We start from the raw sequence: 17254 nt of genomic DNA on the forward strand, positions 1-17254 counted from the left end.
AATAAAATTGCCTATTTAAGTGGGAATAGTACACTAGTTACTTCTCATGTTTCATAATTGAGAGGCTGATGCAGGACTGAGGTCCGAGGATGTGGCATGGGAAGACACAGACTGCAGCTCATTTTGCACTGATTCTCTGCATTAGGGAGCGCTGCTAGAGAAAAACTTGCGTCCCAGAACTTCATATCGCGGATCAAGAGTGGCGAGTAGTTGTTTGAAGCCAGGTTTTTCAGCTGCAGACAACAGCAGCATATCCATCACTATGAAGCATTTTACTGCATGCGTGATGTCCTTATGCCGCTTGGACGCTTTGTCATTTTATCACAAAGAAGGGAGCCCAGTTTAGCTGCTATACCTGCTTTGTTTTGGAAGAACTTCCAGAAGATTCCTACAAAGACACGGAGTTGCGCAGCTTGTGCTGCTGTGGTAGTGAGCGGCTTACGTGATGAAACAAGTTGGTTGCGTTACCAGACTTTGTTTTTATCGGTTCCTTGCAAGTTTTCCAAATCACTGGTTTATTTCTGTCAGACTGGCGAACTAGTAAAACCCCGTTTTGGGACAGTTTCCTCCTCCGCTCCTTGCTGCGACATATTCACGTGCTCTGTGTTGTGGTTTGAGAGGGCGGAGCTTTGTGACGGCGTGCCTGGGTCCGCCATTACAATTGGTCGAGAGGAAGTAGTGACTGTAGCATCAACTAATATAATAGGCTGAAAGGAAGGAAGGAAAACTGTCTCTATTGAAGTTTTATTGACCCTTTTTTTTCTATCGCGCCACACGTCTATCGATCGATATATATTGTTATTGAATTATCGTCCAGCCCTAGGTCTTAGGTCGGATGGCCTACCTGACGCAACTGGAATTTTGACCCAGGTTCCTCATATGAAAGATCTGGTGATTAGAGGAGGGCGGATCGATCCCAGGATCCTACCAATACCAACGCTGGTATTGATATTGAACAATACTCGTTTAACAAGATTGATACTTTTTATTCTCTCCCACACGCGCTGACTGCAGCGGATTCACCAAAGTCTCCCCATCTGTGTCACAGCACTTTGCTGTTCCTCCCCTCTCGTCACCGTCTTGCACCATCACATGGCTCAGCTGCACCAGCCAATCAGCTCGCAGGCTCAGCCTGGCCCACCCACTCAGCTCTCTCTCCACTCGACACAAATTTATATAAGCACATGAAAAACCATGAGCAACAAAATGTTGAGCTACAGAAACGGAGAGAGGAGACAAAACTTCTCTCATTGCCCCGACAGATCCTCGGCCCACAGACTGACATTGAGAGAGGCGTTTCAGTCCTCCAGAGAACATCCAGGTAGATCAGAGTGGTCAAGTAGATATTATATGTCTTACGTTACTGGAGCCCACTCAAAAAGTTTAATTAAGACCTTGAAAAGAACCCAATACATTTATCCTATTAAAACGTTTTTCCTAAGATAATCTAAAATTAGACAATCCTTTATTTATTCCATGACGTGGAAATTTATAGAATTAATGCAACAGGCAGGTGCACACAATACAACCAAAATTACATAAGGATTGAAAGATATAAGAGGTGGATTAGGAAAAAATACTATGAACATTAATATTATTATTATTATTATTCAATTGTAATAATAAAATAACAATCACAAAAACACTGAGGTCAACAGTTTCATGATACATAACGCTTAAATGTAAAAACTATCGGTATCATATCGATATCGGCAAGACTGACCCTGTATTTACTTGGTATCGGATCGATTAAAACTTCCCGGTATCGCGCACCTCTAGTGGAGATACCCCACTACTGTCAGGCTCATAACAGGTGGACTCAGTATTCAAGGCAGACAAACAATTCAAGTTTAACAGTTTATTGAAATCAGACCCGGAGCGGAAGACGTCAGCATTCTCAGCGGGATCCTCTGCAGGAGGAGACAGCAGGTTAGTGACCACGCTTATCTGAGAGTGTTTGCACACAAACGTGTCGGTCACTAACCTGGTCTTAATGTCCAGTTCCCATCCAGTAGATCCTAGGCGACGGGTCGTTAATCCAGTACGGATAACCGGGAGGGCGAAGTCGGGGACGTGGTCGAAGGTCGGAGCCGGGAGGTCAGAGAGCCAGTGAGGTACCGAAGGATAATCCAGGACGGAGTCGGGTCACAGTTCCAGGTTCGATACACGGAGGTCAGAGATCCAGCGGGTAGTCAGGACAGGCAGAGGTCAGATCGGGCAAACAGAATCAGACGGGAACAAGCAGGCTCAGAGGCCGAAAGGCAAACAGGTCAGGATCAGGAATCAGAATAACAAACGCTGGAATAAGTCTCACACAAGGGTCGAAATAAACTGGCACTGTTGTCTTGTCTAGGAGCTGGTTAAATACTGGTGAGGACAGGTGGAACAGATCTGAAGTAATGAGGAATGGGTGGAGCTAAACAGGTCTGTGACATGAAAGAGACTAGACAACAGTGCCAAAATCATGACAGAACCCCCCCCCCTCCCCCCCCCCCCCCAAGGGCGGATACCAGACGCCCTTTTGGGCTGCTCAGGATGGGCCTTATGAAAGGCTGAAATAAGAGTCTTGTCCAAAATGAACCTGGCAGGGATCCAAGACCTCTCCTCTGGACCGTACCCCTCCCAGTCAACCAAGTATTGCAGGCCCCTGCCTCTTCTTCTGGCCCTCAGGATCCGGTTGACGGTGTACACAGGATCACCGTCGATGAGTCGGGTGGGAGGCGGGGGTCTGGAGGCGGGCACAAATCTAGAGGTGTTAACAGGTTTGACCCGGGACACATGAAAAGTAGGATGTATTTTCATAGTGCGAGGAAGCTGGAGGCGGACGGCCACCGGGTTTACTATGTTAGAAATAGGGAATGGCCCGATGAACCGAGGTGCCAGCTTCTTACTCTCCACTCGGAGAGGCAGATCCCTTGTGGAGAGCCAAACTTTCTGGCCTACCTGATAAACAGGTGCCGGGATCCTCCGGCGATTAGCGTTTCTGGTCTGGCTCTCCACGGAACTGAGAATAGTTCTTCTAGCCCTTCTCCAGGCTCGCTGGCACCTCAGAGCAGATAGTCAGGCAGACGGAACTTTAGAATCTCTCTTGGATAGTAAACACCGGTGGCTGAAAACCAAACACAACAAAAAATGGAGAGAGACCAGTGGCGCTAGAAGGAGTAGAATTAAGTGCATGTTCTATCCATGGAATCTGACTGACCCATTTAGTGGGATCTGACTGACACAACAGGCGCAACTTAGTTTCTACCTCCTGGTTGGCCCTCTGAATCTGGTCAAATGCGGAGTTAATCAGAGGAATCGGGTACCGGTTCTTAACTGTTATCTCGTTAAGACCCCGGTAATCGATGCACGGCCTGAGAGAACCATCCTTCTTGCTAACAAAGAAGAAACCTGCCCCAGCTGGGGAGGAAGAAGGACGGATAATTCCCGCCTTCAGAGAGTCTGAAATGTACTTCTGCATTGCCTGGGATTCAGGAACAGAAAGAGAATACAACCTACCCCTAGGGGGTGTTGTACCTGACAGAAGATCAATACTGCAGTCATATGGTCGATGAGGAGGTAAGGCTGTAGCCTTGCTCTTGTTAAAAACCTCCTTCAGGTCGTGGTACTCCTCCGGGACCTTGGAGAGGTCCGGATAGGTCTCGTCGACCTCATTCTCGGTTGTAGGGTATGACTGCGCAGATCGTAAACATGAACCTGAGCAGGCAGGAGACCACCCAAGAACCTCCCCCGTTGCCAATCAATCTGGGGGTTATGTTTACGTAACCAGGTAAACCCCAATACAACAGGAACCTGTGGAGAATTGATTATAAGAAAAACCAGCTTTTCAGTATGGTTACCCCCCACCACAAGTTCAATCGGCTCTGAGACCAATTGACACTGGTTAATTTGGTGACCATCTAAGGCGACCACCCTGTGAGTAGCTGGGGCTGGAAGTAACTTAATACCCAATTGTCTAGCCAAAGTCTCATCCAAAAACTCAGTGTCGGCGCCTGAGTCCACCAATGCAGATAAGTTGTGACTCTTAGAGTTAACCAGGATAGTCACTGGGAATAACAGAGTAGGAGAGGCAGTGATCCTGGTTCGACTCAATAAGGTTCCTTCCTCCCTTACTGAGACTGTCCCTTTAACTGTCCCTTTAACACAATAAAGGCAGAGATTAAGTTGAAAACGTCTGCTCCTCTCCTCTGGCGTCAGACGGGTCCGTCCCAGATGCATCGGCTCGGGGTCTGGTGTACGGGCAGGAGTAGGAACCATCACAGGTATGTAGACAGATGATCGAGGATTAGTAGACGCCGGCGCTCCCCGTTCTCTGCGACGCTCAGTCAACTGAAGATCGATCTGTGTGGCCGGTCCGTAGTGTTCTTCTCCTGCTCAGTCTCTGCCAGAACCCTGTATCAGCTCAGTTTTTATGTTTTGCTACGTCAGAAGCCTTCACTTCAGTTTTGTTCCAGCCAGCCTCAACTCTAGACACGCTTCTGTTCCTGCTCAAGTTCTCTTCTCCTGTTCACGTCTCCTGGGTTCCGTTCTACTCAAGTTCTGCAGCAGTTCCACGGTCTCAAGTTCAGTTCCACGGTCTCACGTTCTCCAGCAGTTCCACAGTCTCAAGTTCAGTTTCACGGTCTCACGTTCTGCAGCGGTTCCACGGTCTCGAGTTCAGTTCCACGGTCTCAAGTTCAGTTCCACGGTCTCAAGTTCTGCAACTCAGTTCCACGGTCTCCAGTAAAAGAGGGCCAGTTTATTCTGTCAGGCTCATAACAGGTGGACTCAGTATTCAAGGCAGACAAACAATTCAAGTTTAACAGTTTATTGAGATCAGACCCGGAGCGGAAGACGTCAGCGTTCTCAGCGGGATCCTCTGCAGGAGGAGACAGCAGGTTAGTGACCACGCTTATCTGAGAGTGTTTGCACACAAACGTGTCGGTCACTAACCTGGTCTTAATGTCCAGTTCCGATCCAGTAGATCCTAGGCGACGGGTCGTTAATCCAGTACGGATAACCGGGAGGGCGAAGTCGGGGACGTGGTCGAAGGTCGGAGCCGGGAGGTCAGAGAGCCAGTGAGGTACCGAAGGATAATCCAGGACGGAGTCGGGTCACAGTTCCAGGTTCGATACACGGAGGTCAGAGATCCAGCGGGTAGTCAGGACAGGCAGAGGTCAGATCGGGCAAACAGAATCAGACGGGAACAAGCAGGCTCAGAGGTCGAAAGGCAAACAGGTCAGGATCAGGAATCAGAATAACAAACGCTGGAATAAGTCTCACACAAGGGTCGAAATAAACTGGCGCTGTTGTCTTGTCTAGGAGCTGGTTAAATACTGGTGAGGACAGGTGGAACAGATCTGAAGTAATGAGGAATGGGTGGAGCTAAACAGGTCTGTGACATGAAAGAGACTAGACAACAGTGCCAAAATCATGACAACTACACCACATAGGTATGGTTGTCCTTATACCTTTAGTATCTGTAATTAAAAATCTGTTTCTTTTATCTAATTTATCTAAAATATTTATACATAGGAGTGTACAAAATTGTATATTGTATATAGCTGTATAACTGTATCTAACTGATTCTACTTACCTACTTTGACACCTTCTTCTGACTTTTGACTATTGAGCCGATGGGACAAGTGAATTTCTCCACTGTGAGATCAATAAAGCTTATCTTAATGCTTTGTTATTTTCTTGCTGTCATTCCTTGGATGCCTTGTAGAATACTCTGAATTACCGCATGTATGAATAGTGCTATATAAATAACCTTGTCTTGTCTTAACTCAGCCTTACATCACTTAACGGCACTCGATTTGAGGGTGAACAAGAGATTTGCACTTTGTTTTCAGGGGTAATCTTTGAATATTTAATGCACTAAGAGCCCCAGCATTTTCCTTCAGACAGGGTAGAAACTGTAGCACAAAGACCCAGCTTTAGCACACATGCAGCTAGATTTTTACCTTCTTTGTGAAACAAAAACTACATCTCTGCATCGCTTCTAACTTGGCGATGATGTCTTCAGTTTTACTTTATTAGTAAGAATTTTAACCGTGTATTTAGTAGATCACCTTTAACAGCACAGAACTGGAGAAACTTTATCAAAGGAATCAAATTACACTTTTTAAAAACTAAGATCTCACTATTGTTTGTAAGATTCAGTTGACCATTTCTCTAACTAAGAGGAATCATAATCTCAGAATAAAATTCTGAGTATATATGTCGTATTTTTTCTGCAGTTTATCAAAAATAAGTTGTTATCATCCATCCATTCATCATCAACCCCTGCATTTAAATGGAATGATGGGAGAAGAATTTTGATACAAAGAGAAAATTAACAGGTGAGGACTAATTTATATTTGCTGGTATTGTAAATCATGAGACATTAACTTTCAAAAAAGCTATCAAATGAATTTGATGATTGTGCTGAGTTACCTAAAGCTTTTTGAAGCCAATGTGGTCTGCTGAAGTAAATAAAGACGTAGTAAGCAGGGATGCCAGTGAGGGACATCGCAAATCCAATTCCTGTGTTGAAGGGGTCCGAGTACAGCGAGAGGAAAACCATGAAGAAACATGTCAAACAGAACACGACAGGGATGAAGATTGGCACCTGTGGAAGAGACAAGATGAGACTGATGGAATGCGTTTGTTTACATAAATGTGTAGTTTGTTCCATATTTCATGAAGGACTAAATACAGATCAAAAGATCACAATTTCTTAGAGAATTAGGAAAAGGGCCACACAAAGGGAAATAGCTTAATTTTTGCCAGTGCAAATTCTCAGTTATCTGGGTCATGGCAACAGCAAACAGTCTTAGATCTGAGGCATCTGGTTTTTTGCACAGGAAAATTTTCTCAAAATAAAACATACCAAAACATTTCAAATCCAATAACACTCTCAGATAAAACTGGTTCATGCCAAAGACAGACCCCCCAATCAAAAGCTGAGCAGCGTTGTGTGTGTGGTCCGATGCATCGAGGACTGCTCACACACCTACATCAGAGAAACCAAAGAACTACATAAATGCATGGTGCAGCTTATGAGCACCAGCACCTCGGGGCAAGATTCAGCAGGCCACTTGCACCTCAAGAACAAAGGACACACTTTAGACGGCAATGATGTCAAGATTTTGGACAGCGAGGACAGATGGTTTGAAAGTGGGGTGAAAGAAGCCATCTTTATCAAAAGAGAAAAGCCATCACTAAATGGAGGAGGAGGGTTGTGCTATTAACTCCCTAAATACAACACATTCCAAAGAGATTACATCAGCTGTCTCGTCATGATTCCGGTCACCAAGTACTCCACTCACACCAAGCAATATCCTCGAACGACCCAGAACAGTGACGGGTGGGTCATTGATTTGCATCTGACTTGGAAAGTGCCTCAGAGCATGGGCCTCCATGTCCTTAAAAACAGCACTGTTCCGAGACTTGGCAATGACTTCCGGATAGATGTCGAAACATTTCCAGAAAAACTGAGGGGAAGTCTCTGATTTAAGCCTGTTTGCAACTGCCAATTGGCATTGACCATCTCTGTATGTCTTAAGGACTTGAAGATCTTAAAGTCTGAAAACCTCTAAATTATTTGGTTTAATCACCATCATTACTAGAGTAACAGAAGAAAGCCCCCTTAATTAATTCTGAGAAAGTTCCAAGGTGCTTGAGGGAGCCTTATGGAATACGATTTGACAATTTAAAGACTACTTTAGCTGCCAGCAATACGTCTGAAAAATGTAAATATAAACAATATGAAAGATGCATGAAACATGAGTGACAAGTATTGTTGGTTAAAGACACTTAGAGACTGACCTTAAAGGGGCGGGGGAGATCGGGCTTGGTATATCGGAGGTAGATTAAACCTAGAACCACTACACCGATAAACAGCCACCGCAAAAAACTCATGAAGTTCAGTAGGCTGTAAATGTCCCCCACAAAGAGCTGGAGCAGGGTCATAGGATACTGCAAATAAAGATATACACAACATTTTTCAAAAACATCAGATGATATGCAAGAGTCAATTTTGTCAGTTGCTTGTTGAATAAAAAGAAAAATTAAAGCATTCTGACCAGTATGAGGACAGCAGCCAGTGGAGTGTGTCTGCGGACATGGATCATAGACAGCACCTCAGGGAGCTGTCCTTCACGTGAAGCTACATAGAACATTCTGGATAACAAACACCAACTCACATAAACATGAGGTAATGGCAGAAGTTTGACAACAGAGTAACAGTGCCAATTAGTCATATTATCTCAACCAGATTGAACATGGCTGGACAACTCCAGCCCTCGATGGCCAGTGTTTTCATGCTTGAACATGCCTGACTTAAATTAACACAGTATGAACAGGGTCCTGCAGGCTGAAGAGATAATTCAATTATTTTAATTAAGTGCTGGAACAAGAATGAATCTGGGATTGTGGAATCAGATTGGTTAGAGCAGTTGTTAGATAGAGTGGTAGAGTTTACCTGCAGCTGACCCAGAGGCTGGTGGTGGTGAATCAGATTTAGCCATAATTCTAGCTCTGTACTTTTATGGAAGTGGTGGCCTAGTGGTTAGCGAGCTAGGCATTTTTGTCTTGGAGAGGCCCCAAAAACTCAGCCTGTCACTCTGGGTCCCTGAGCAAGACCATTGACCACAGATCACTCCTGTTCTGTCACTCAGTGTTGGCAGAACACTGATTTATAAGGGATGGGCTAAAGACAAATAGACCCCTTGCATCTGACGTCATAGTCACGTGATCGGGGGTGCGCGCCTCCATCTTGGTGGGCAGGCTAGCCTGACAGCCCGTCTACTACATGACAAAACGGGTGATTTAGAGCGTACTTTTAGTTAGTTTATTTTTGGAATCTAAACAATGCCTACGACTTGTTGTGCTCCCGGTTGCACAGAGAGGCATTCCAAATCGTTGGATGTACGTTTCTGTCGTTTACCTAAGGATGAGGAAAGAAGAAAGAAATGGATATTTTCAATGAAAAGAGCGCAGGCAGACACTCCCAATGGACTGGGGGAGCCAACATACTAAGACAGAATTTGCAGTCTACACTTCATCTCCGGTAAATACAACTTAATTCTGCTCTAGTCATTGTTCTACTTAAATAGCGGCGGAGGGGAGGTAGCGATCGCTACACAGGCCGGAGAAGCGGCCCGTGTAGCGATCGCTACCTCACCTCCGCCGCTGTCTGTAGCAGCAACAGCGGCTTCTCCGGCCCGTGTAGCGATCGAGAAGCCGCCCGTGTAGCTTCAGACAGCCGCTGCTGTCTGAAGCTACACGGGCGGCTTCTCCGGCCCGTGTAGCGATAGCTACACAGGCCGGAGAGCCGCCGCTGTCTGAAGCAGCAGACAGCGGCGGCTCTCCGGCCTGTGTAGCGGCTGTCTAAAGCTACACGGGCGGAGAAGCCGCTGTTGCTTCTACAGACAGCGGCGGAGGGGAGGTAGCTGATCGCTACACGGGCCGGAGAAGCCGCCGGAGAAGCCGCTGTTGCTGCTCCAGACAGCGGCGGCTCTCCGGCCCGTGTAGCGATCGCTACACGGGCCGGAGAGCCGCCGCTGTCTGGAGCAGCACCCGCTTCCTGCTGGCTCTCCGGCCCGTGTAGCGATCACCACCTCCCCTCCGCCCGTTCACGGGCGATAGTATTTGTGTTTACGCTGCAATGTCGACGACACCCCCACCCATTTTAACAAGACAAAAACGCCTAAATAATCCGTAGTGAGTGATGTTTTTTTAACCTACCGGGCGGGTCTTCCTCTCTGCTTTGTGCTGTTACAGAAACATGTCTGAACATCCATCCATCCATTTTCTGACCCTCTTAATCCTTCATGGCGTCGCGGGGGTTACTGGAGCCTTTTTCCTGATATAAAATAATTGTAGCCGTCCAGTGGTTTCATGGCTTTCGTGCTCTCTTTTCCGTACTGGCCTGCCGTGTTTATAAAGCAGCTGTATGTGTCGCGGTATGAAACCCTTGGCCAGCATTTCACAGACTCGCTCCGTCCCTTCAGGCTTTTGCTGTGTGGATCTGGCAATCTGATACCATCAACCATCAACTTACTCTTAAAACGATCTTGTGATATGTTATCTAAAGAAGAAAAATACGTGGAGAACTCGTCAGTTTGTCAAATGGCGTGCCAACCAATATGGCCGCCACGCAAGGGGTTCTGGGTAACGGAGTCACGTGGTTGCAAGGGGTCTATTCCCCCTCTGTGAGACTATAAAGGGAGTTTTTATTTTTTTTAATTTAAGCCTGATTCCAAAACCTCACAAAAGTGTGTCATGTACAGCCTAATAATGCCTCAAAGCCATGAGTGTGATTAAGCTTACTACTTATTACAACTTCAAGTCCAGAATGTTCACCTGGTCATAATGTGATAAGTCAATGCTGGCTAAACATATAAATCTTACTGCATGTTCAAGTGAATGTGTAGAGAGGGGTTTATATGACAGCTTGAACTCTTATACAGAAACACTGAAACCAAGAAGAAGAATCTTTACCTTGACAAAGCAAAATGACCACCATTCATGGAACCAAAACATGACAAGGCCACAAACACTGGGACTGCAATGGAGAAGTTGCCAAACAGTGTCTCCGCAAATGTCTAATGAAAGATAGAGAAAGGGGGTCAAGGAGACAAAGTACATAGAAGGTGCGCTGTTTCAGAGCTGAAATAGTGATCAAAATGTTGTATATAACATTGGGCCAAGAACTAGTTGATGTGCAGTGGTTGATTACTTCATTACAACATATATTTAATGAAAAAACTGTTTCTTGTTGTGCATGACTGTATGAAAAAGGCAGTTGGTGTGTAAAAGTCAAACTAAAAGATATAATCCTTCTTTGTTGACGTGTCCACAGTATCTGTTTGGGCAGAATAAAATAGCCACAATCTATGGCCACAAGCCAGATGTTCTTTAAACCAAACCAAAGATTTCTCCTGGCAGACCAAATGTGTTTTGGCACTTCACCTGTTTTAGATTTATTCATAATGTGCAGAGCAACTTAATGCACGGGCATTAATGCACGGGCCATAGGTCTATAGTGTTTAGGGGCCTTACCATTTTGAGGTCACATGATGAGGTGAAAAAAATCCAGTTGTTTTGTAACCATTGATATAATATATGTTTGTAACTTGTCAGGCTCCCTGTCAATCACTTTAGATATCACTATATGTCTATGACTTTAGACGCAGGTCTGTGACCGCTGATTTCCCCAAATTAAAAATTACCCACATGGGCTCACTGACTTATTATCCATGGGTTGACCAATCAGAAAGTGGAGAGTTAGTTTTTGGCTTTGTACTTCCGCTGTGCATGAGTGACTGCACAGCGGAATGTCAGGAAAGAAATTTGAGGGCAGTACTCGGGAAGAATGAACTCCTTAGGAATTTCAAGAATTACTAGAAACTACAACAAAGCTTACAGAGTTTTTTAATCAACCGCTACTGAAGATGATGCTGTTGAAGGATCCTCTCAGACCCACTGCGGGAGAGAAGGAAGAGATGCAACCAGTGCAGGTGGATGCAGTTCACTTCGTCATCGCTAGATAGTGCTATGAGTGTTATTATAGCATTAATATGGAACACTAATGTCGATTTAATGGTGTTTGTGTAATGTTAGGAATAAATTCAAGCTAATGTAAACATTGCCCACAGGAAGTGCCCTGAACTTCATTTCCAGTTGTTGTTATTAACTTGGTTGTTTAACCCTAAATTACTAATTCAAGCCTTAATCATTTTCCGGAGAAATATTTGCAAGTGTCCTAAAAGCATTGATTTTCACTGAGTATATCATTCTTTAAAATCATCTTTTTGCAAATAACTCAGGATTTGCGATTTGCATTGTGAATGGGTTGAAACACATATCAAATGCTGTTCTAACTTAGTTAAGCTAATTTGATCTCATTCCACATTCTTTAAGATGAACTTTGGTTCTCTAACTTGGATCTGCAGTGAACCAGAATTCACTGAATCATTCTGATGATGGTTTTCAACCATTTTATGTCTTTGTTTCTTTTGTGTGTACATAGTTTCTTAGCTACTTTTTATCTTGATTTTGTTTCATAGTTTTAGTTAAGTTTCACTAATCTAGTAGAGAGGATTTGTTGATAGAAATATAGTGTTAATTCAGATAAACAGCATTCTATAGTAGTGTTCTCTGGATGTTCATTTTATTTCTGTTAATACATTCTTGAATTTGACAAGAAGTTGTCACTCATTTATTCTATATGTGTGCAGAGTTTGCTGTTAAAAGAATGCAAATGCTCAGTGGACAGTCTGGTGCAACACGGCGTTGGTGGATGGAGTGAGAAAAGATGTCCCAGATCTGCTCAATTGGATTCAGGTCTGGGGAACGGGCGGGCCAGTCCATAGCATCAATGCCTTCATCTTGCAGGAACTGCTGACACTCCAGCCACATGAGGTCTAGCATTAGGAGGAACCCAGGGCCAACCGCACCAGCATATGGTCTCACAATGGGTCTGAGGATCTCATCTCTGTCCCTAATGGCAGTCAGACTACCTCTAGCGGCCCCCAAAAAAATGCCACCCCAGACCATTACTGACCCACTGCCAAACAGGTCATGCTGGAGGATGTTGCAGGCAGCAGAACGTCCTCCACAGCATCTCCAGACTCTGTCATGTATGTCACATGTGGTCAGTGTGAACCTGCATTCATCTGTGAAGAGCACAGGACACCAGTGGCAAATTTGCCAGTCTTGGTGTTCTCTGGCAAATGGCAAACATCCTGCACGGTGTTGGGCTGTAAGCATAACCCCCACCTGTGGACGTTGGGCCCTCATACCACCCTCATGGAGGCTGTTTCTCTGTTTGAGCAGACACATGCACATTTGTGGCCTGCTGGAGGTCATTTTGCAGGGCTCTGTCAGTCCTCCTCCTGTTCCTCCTGGCACAAAGGCAGAGGTAGTGGTCCAGCTGAAGGGTTGTTGCCCTCCTAAGGCCTCTTCCACGTCTCCTGATGTACTGGCTTGCCTCCTGGTAGCACCTGTATGCTCTGGACACTACGCTGATAGACTCAGCAAACCTTCTTGCCACAGCTCACATCCATGTGCCGTGCTGGATGAGCTGCACTACCTGAGCCACTTGTGTGGGTTGTAGACTCCTTGTCATGCTACCACTAGAGTGAAAGCACCACTAGCTTTCAAAAGTGACCAAAACATCAGCCAGAAAGCAGAGGAACTGAGAAGTGGTCTGTGGTCACCACCCGGAGAACCACTCCTTTATTGGGGGGGGGGGGGGGGGGGTGTCTTGCTAATTGCCTCTAGTTTCCATCTGTTATCTATTCCATTTGCACAACAGGTGAAATTGATTATCAATCAGTGTTGCTTCTGAAGTGGACAGTTTGACTTCACAGAAGTTTGATTGAGTTGCAGTTACATTGTGTTGTTTAAGTGTTCCTTTTATTTTTGAGCATTATAGTTTTCAGGGTGTGTGGAGAAAAAGCTTCTACTTTAAACAGTTTTTTTGTGGTTTTCTTTGCAGTTTCTGTTTTACTGGTTTGTTAAATTATGACACTGATAGTTTGCTGCAATCATCACAGTTTGTGATACGGTAAATGGCCTACATGTAGGTTATGTAGGCCATTATAATGCACCTATGATAAACTTAAGAACAATTAAAACAATTGTGAGTTTCAAAGGCTCTATAAGCAAATGCAGCATTTATGTGGTGATGACCATACACCATCTCTTTTTTGTCCTTAATAACTGTGGTTAATTAGACTGAATTTAGGGGGCTTAAAGAACTGTTGGCAGTAATCGTCATAAATGGGTCATGCAGAAGTGGGAGACAAAGTAGATTATTATTCATGAGACTATTAAATTCATATTAGCCACAGAAATTGCTGGCATGGATGAAGATAACCAGCAAAGGAGAAAATCTGAATTAATTAAATACATCTATAGTTGTCATCTTAAACTAAAATAATGATTAGTTTTAAATAAAAAAAGAAAAATGCCAAAAGAAATATGAACACATTACAGAGAAATCATAACCAAGCCGAGGCTGTCATATGATGCTCATATCTTTATAGATTTGATCAACCCCGTTTTTGTCTAATTAGTGACGTTGTTGCTCTATATATAGCTAGCTTTCTTTCAGAACCTTAGAAACTTGTTTTCAAAAAGTGACTGGAGACAAATGACTTTCTTTTCTGGTGTCACTGGAGACTTGTGGAGAAACGTGAAAGCATGTAACTCCTCCATGAATAGTGAGTGCTGTTATGGGCCCCTCGCATGTTGCAGTAGTCACAGCTGACTAAATTAAACCCCAGTGTTAGCAATTGCTAGTGTAGATTGCGTCCAAATGTGTGAAACCTATAAATATTAACAATATTCTTCTGTGGAGTGGGCCACAGCGTTACAACCTTGACTGTGTGCCTGTTTCTGCTGCTCTTCTATCCCATCTCGTGGATCCCTCAATTCCAGTGACTTTCAATCTGCCAAGAGCTACTTTTCTTAGTAACAGTGACCAGTTATATAAAAACAGAAAACATACCATTTACTTTTACAACATTTTAAATAGTTTTTAGGTAACTGCAGAACTACACCACCAAAGGACAAAATCGGCTCTGTTTTAATGTCATTCAATCCAGTATACTGTTTAATTGCATTATTGCACTATGTAACTTTCTTAAATCTTTAGTTTTAGATATCATACAACTTTTAGACAGGTTAAATCCCAATGGGTCCTTAATGCTTATTTGAGTAAGATGTAAAGTAAGATGCAACACCTTTAAGTAGATTATGTCCTCCCTTTCAAAAATGCTTTTGACATCACATAATACGAGCACACCCCTGTTCATATCATCTAAAATTACTCATTAAGCAATGCTGCAAGCTGCTTTTAATGCAACTCTGAGACATGAGTTAAGTCTTAAATCAAGTTTTCAATGTAAACTTCTGACCACTGTCTGATGGAAGAAGAACAGAGTGTAATCCTTTTATCATATCGACCTGCTAAGAATACAGAAATGCTCTTAACACCTTTCTTAAGGCACTCTTACTACTCATTGTGCACAGGGCAATAAAGCTAACTGCATTACAAAAGAGCAGGGATGTCTTGTGATTGAGTCTTCCTCAGTTAAGGGCTTGAAGATGCACTCATAGCAGCCTGTAGTCTAATATGAAATAGTGGCTGTCTCAGATGTGATTAGCATTAACAGGGTTTGGCTGGAGCAATTATATTAGTGGTGGAAGAAAAGTCATCAGAAATGCTTCACTAATAATGAGATGTTAAGTGCAGGAAGGCACCTCACGTCAGAAGTAAGAATCACTGCACCATATAGGTGAGGCCACATCTGAAGGCTTTTAACTTTCCGAACAGGAGAACAAAGAGGCAGATTCCAGGAAAACAACCCTGTTCTGCAGTGTTCCCACATCTTCAACCTCTCCCTGCAGCTCTACAGTACATGGTCCCTGCCTGCCTGAAGTCTTCCAACATTGTGCATGTTCCCAAAAAAACAACCATAACCTACCTCAACGACTACTGTCCTGTTGCTCTAACCCAGCAGCATCCTAACACCTATGTTAGGATGCTATTTATGGACTTCTGCTCAGCCTTCAACACTGAGCAGATGCTGGCTCTGAAACTCCACAACCTAAATACAAGGATTATCCACTTAGCTCTACTCCTGGATCAGTGAATTCCTCACCACCAGGCCCCAGGTGGTGAGGATAGGGAAACACATCTGCCCCGCTGATCATTAACACTGGAACCCCGCAGGGGTGTGTCCTTAACCCTGCTCTCTTCACCCTCTTCAGCCATGACTGCTCTGTTTTCCATCCCACAAACACGATGGTGAAGCTCGCAGACAACACCCCTGTGTTGGGTCTCATTTCCAACTATGATGGGATTCATTACAGAGAGGAGGTCCACAATATGAAACAGTGGTGTTCCAAGAATAACCTCATCCTGAACACCAGCAAGACCAAGGAGGTCATAGTGGACTACAGGAGGTCCAGGAAGGGTCGGTATATCAACATAGCGGCGCTGTGCCCTTATTCCATCCTCTGGGGAGAACCCAGCATTGGGTAAACGGTTCAGGAACATTAAATCAAAACAAACCGACTCAACAACAGCTTCTTCCCAAAAGTTGTGAGGGCTCTCTCCCGCTGATTAGAAGATTGTGTCTGTTACACATTACAATAACACCCGTGGGCATGAATGTATCATCGGAGGATCTTTGTGGGATTACTTCATGCAATTACACAGTAATTCATATTGTTCAAAAGATGACTGATATCAGAATTTCAAAACTCGGTATGAGTCTTAGCAGACCCTAAACACTATTTTGCACACTCAAGCTTCTCAGGAAGTTTGGCCAGTGCAATCAACTGACTGACTTAATTTATTTTCGGTATATATTTCGTAAAAACACTATGTCTGTTGTGGCTGCCTGTATTTATTATTGAGTACATCCTGAGTCGGTGTCTGTCTCAAAAGATTTTTACCACGGTAACATGTGGTAACAATAAAGATTCTTGATTCTTAATGGATGGATGGATGGATGGATGGATGAATGGATGGATGGATGGATGGATGGATGGATGGATGGATGGATGGATGGACGGAGGGACGGACGGATGGACAGACAGTCCATGTTCTTACCACAGCAACAGCCTCTGAGGTCAGGAGTTCCTCTGCTGACATCACAGTGTAGTATGCGACATTGGTCAACACATAGCAGGAGGTCACGATGGCCATGGAGATACAAATGGCTAGTGGCACAGTCCTGAAAGCAGAGAGAAGATCTGTAACTTAAAATAGAAAAGGGATCAATTTCTAAAACTTGGCTGTTGGGAGTAGCAATGTGTCTAACATTAGGTTATTATTAGCAATTAGGCTACTGAAAATACTGCTATAGATAGAGGGAGAAACTAAATAATCATATGAAGTTGCAGTACTATTCTAGAGCAGTTGGGAATAACACCAACACTTCCTAAACATAAACCAAGGAGTGAGGTTTAAGTTAAATGCTTGCTTGCTTTTTAACTAGAAACTGCAAAGAATTGACAATGTTGTGTCAGCGCAGTCAGTGTTCTGTTCCCAAGCTTAACTGTGCTGCTTATTTGCACCCTTTACAACTTCATTATTTTGCAGGTGTGGTCATCTTGCAGGCCCTTTCACCACCATTTAGTTACAGTAATCTTACTTTGTGCATATCTGTTAGCATAGATGTGTGTTCCTGCAGAATCTGCATGAATACTGAAGATATTTGTATAATAATCAGAGGCGTAGGAAGGTTTTAAAATGTGTGTGTGTGTG

At 44.1% G+C, this 17254-nt stretch overlaps 1 protein-coding gene across 2 annotated transcripts in view; it reads right to left on the bottom strand.

The window, feature by feature from the left end:
* slc7a11 (solute carrier family 7 member 11) overlaps positions 1 to 17254 on the bottom strand; it is a 62439-nt gene that overhangs the window by 1682 nt on the left and 43503 nt on the right. For both annotated transcript variants that reach the window (XM_036130107.1, XM_036130106.1), the window contains 5 exons: positions 16598 to 16721; positions 10471 to 10574; positions 8052 to 8148; positions 7795 to 7944; positions 6421 to 6595 (listed from right to left, as the gene is read on the bottom strand). In XM_036130107.1, coding sequence (XP_035986000.1) covers positions 6421 to 6595; positions 7795 to 7944; positions 8052 to 8148; positions 10471 to 10574; positions 16598 to 16721 — 650 coding nt within the window. The remainder of the gene's footprint in view (positions 1 to 6420; positions 6596 to 7794; positions 7945 to 8051; positions 8149 to 10470; positions 10575 to 16597; positions 16722 to 17254) is intronic.

This window comes from Fundulus heteroclitus, unplaced genomic scaffold, assembly GCF_011125445.2.
Source record: "Fundulus heteroclitus isolate FHET01 unplaced genomic scaffold, MU-UCD_Fhet_4.1 scaffold_28, whole genome shotgun sequence".
In the NCBI taxonomy this organism is placed as follows: Eukaryota; Metazoa; Chordata; class Actinopteri; order Cyprinodontiformes; family Fundulidae; genus Fundulus; species Fundulus heteroclitus.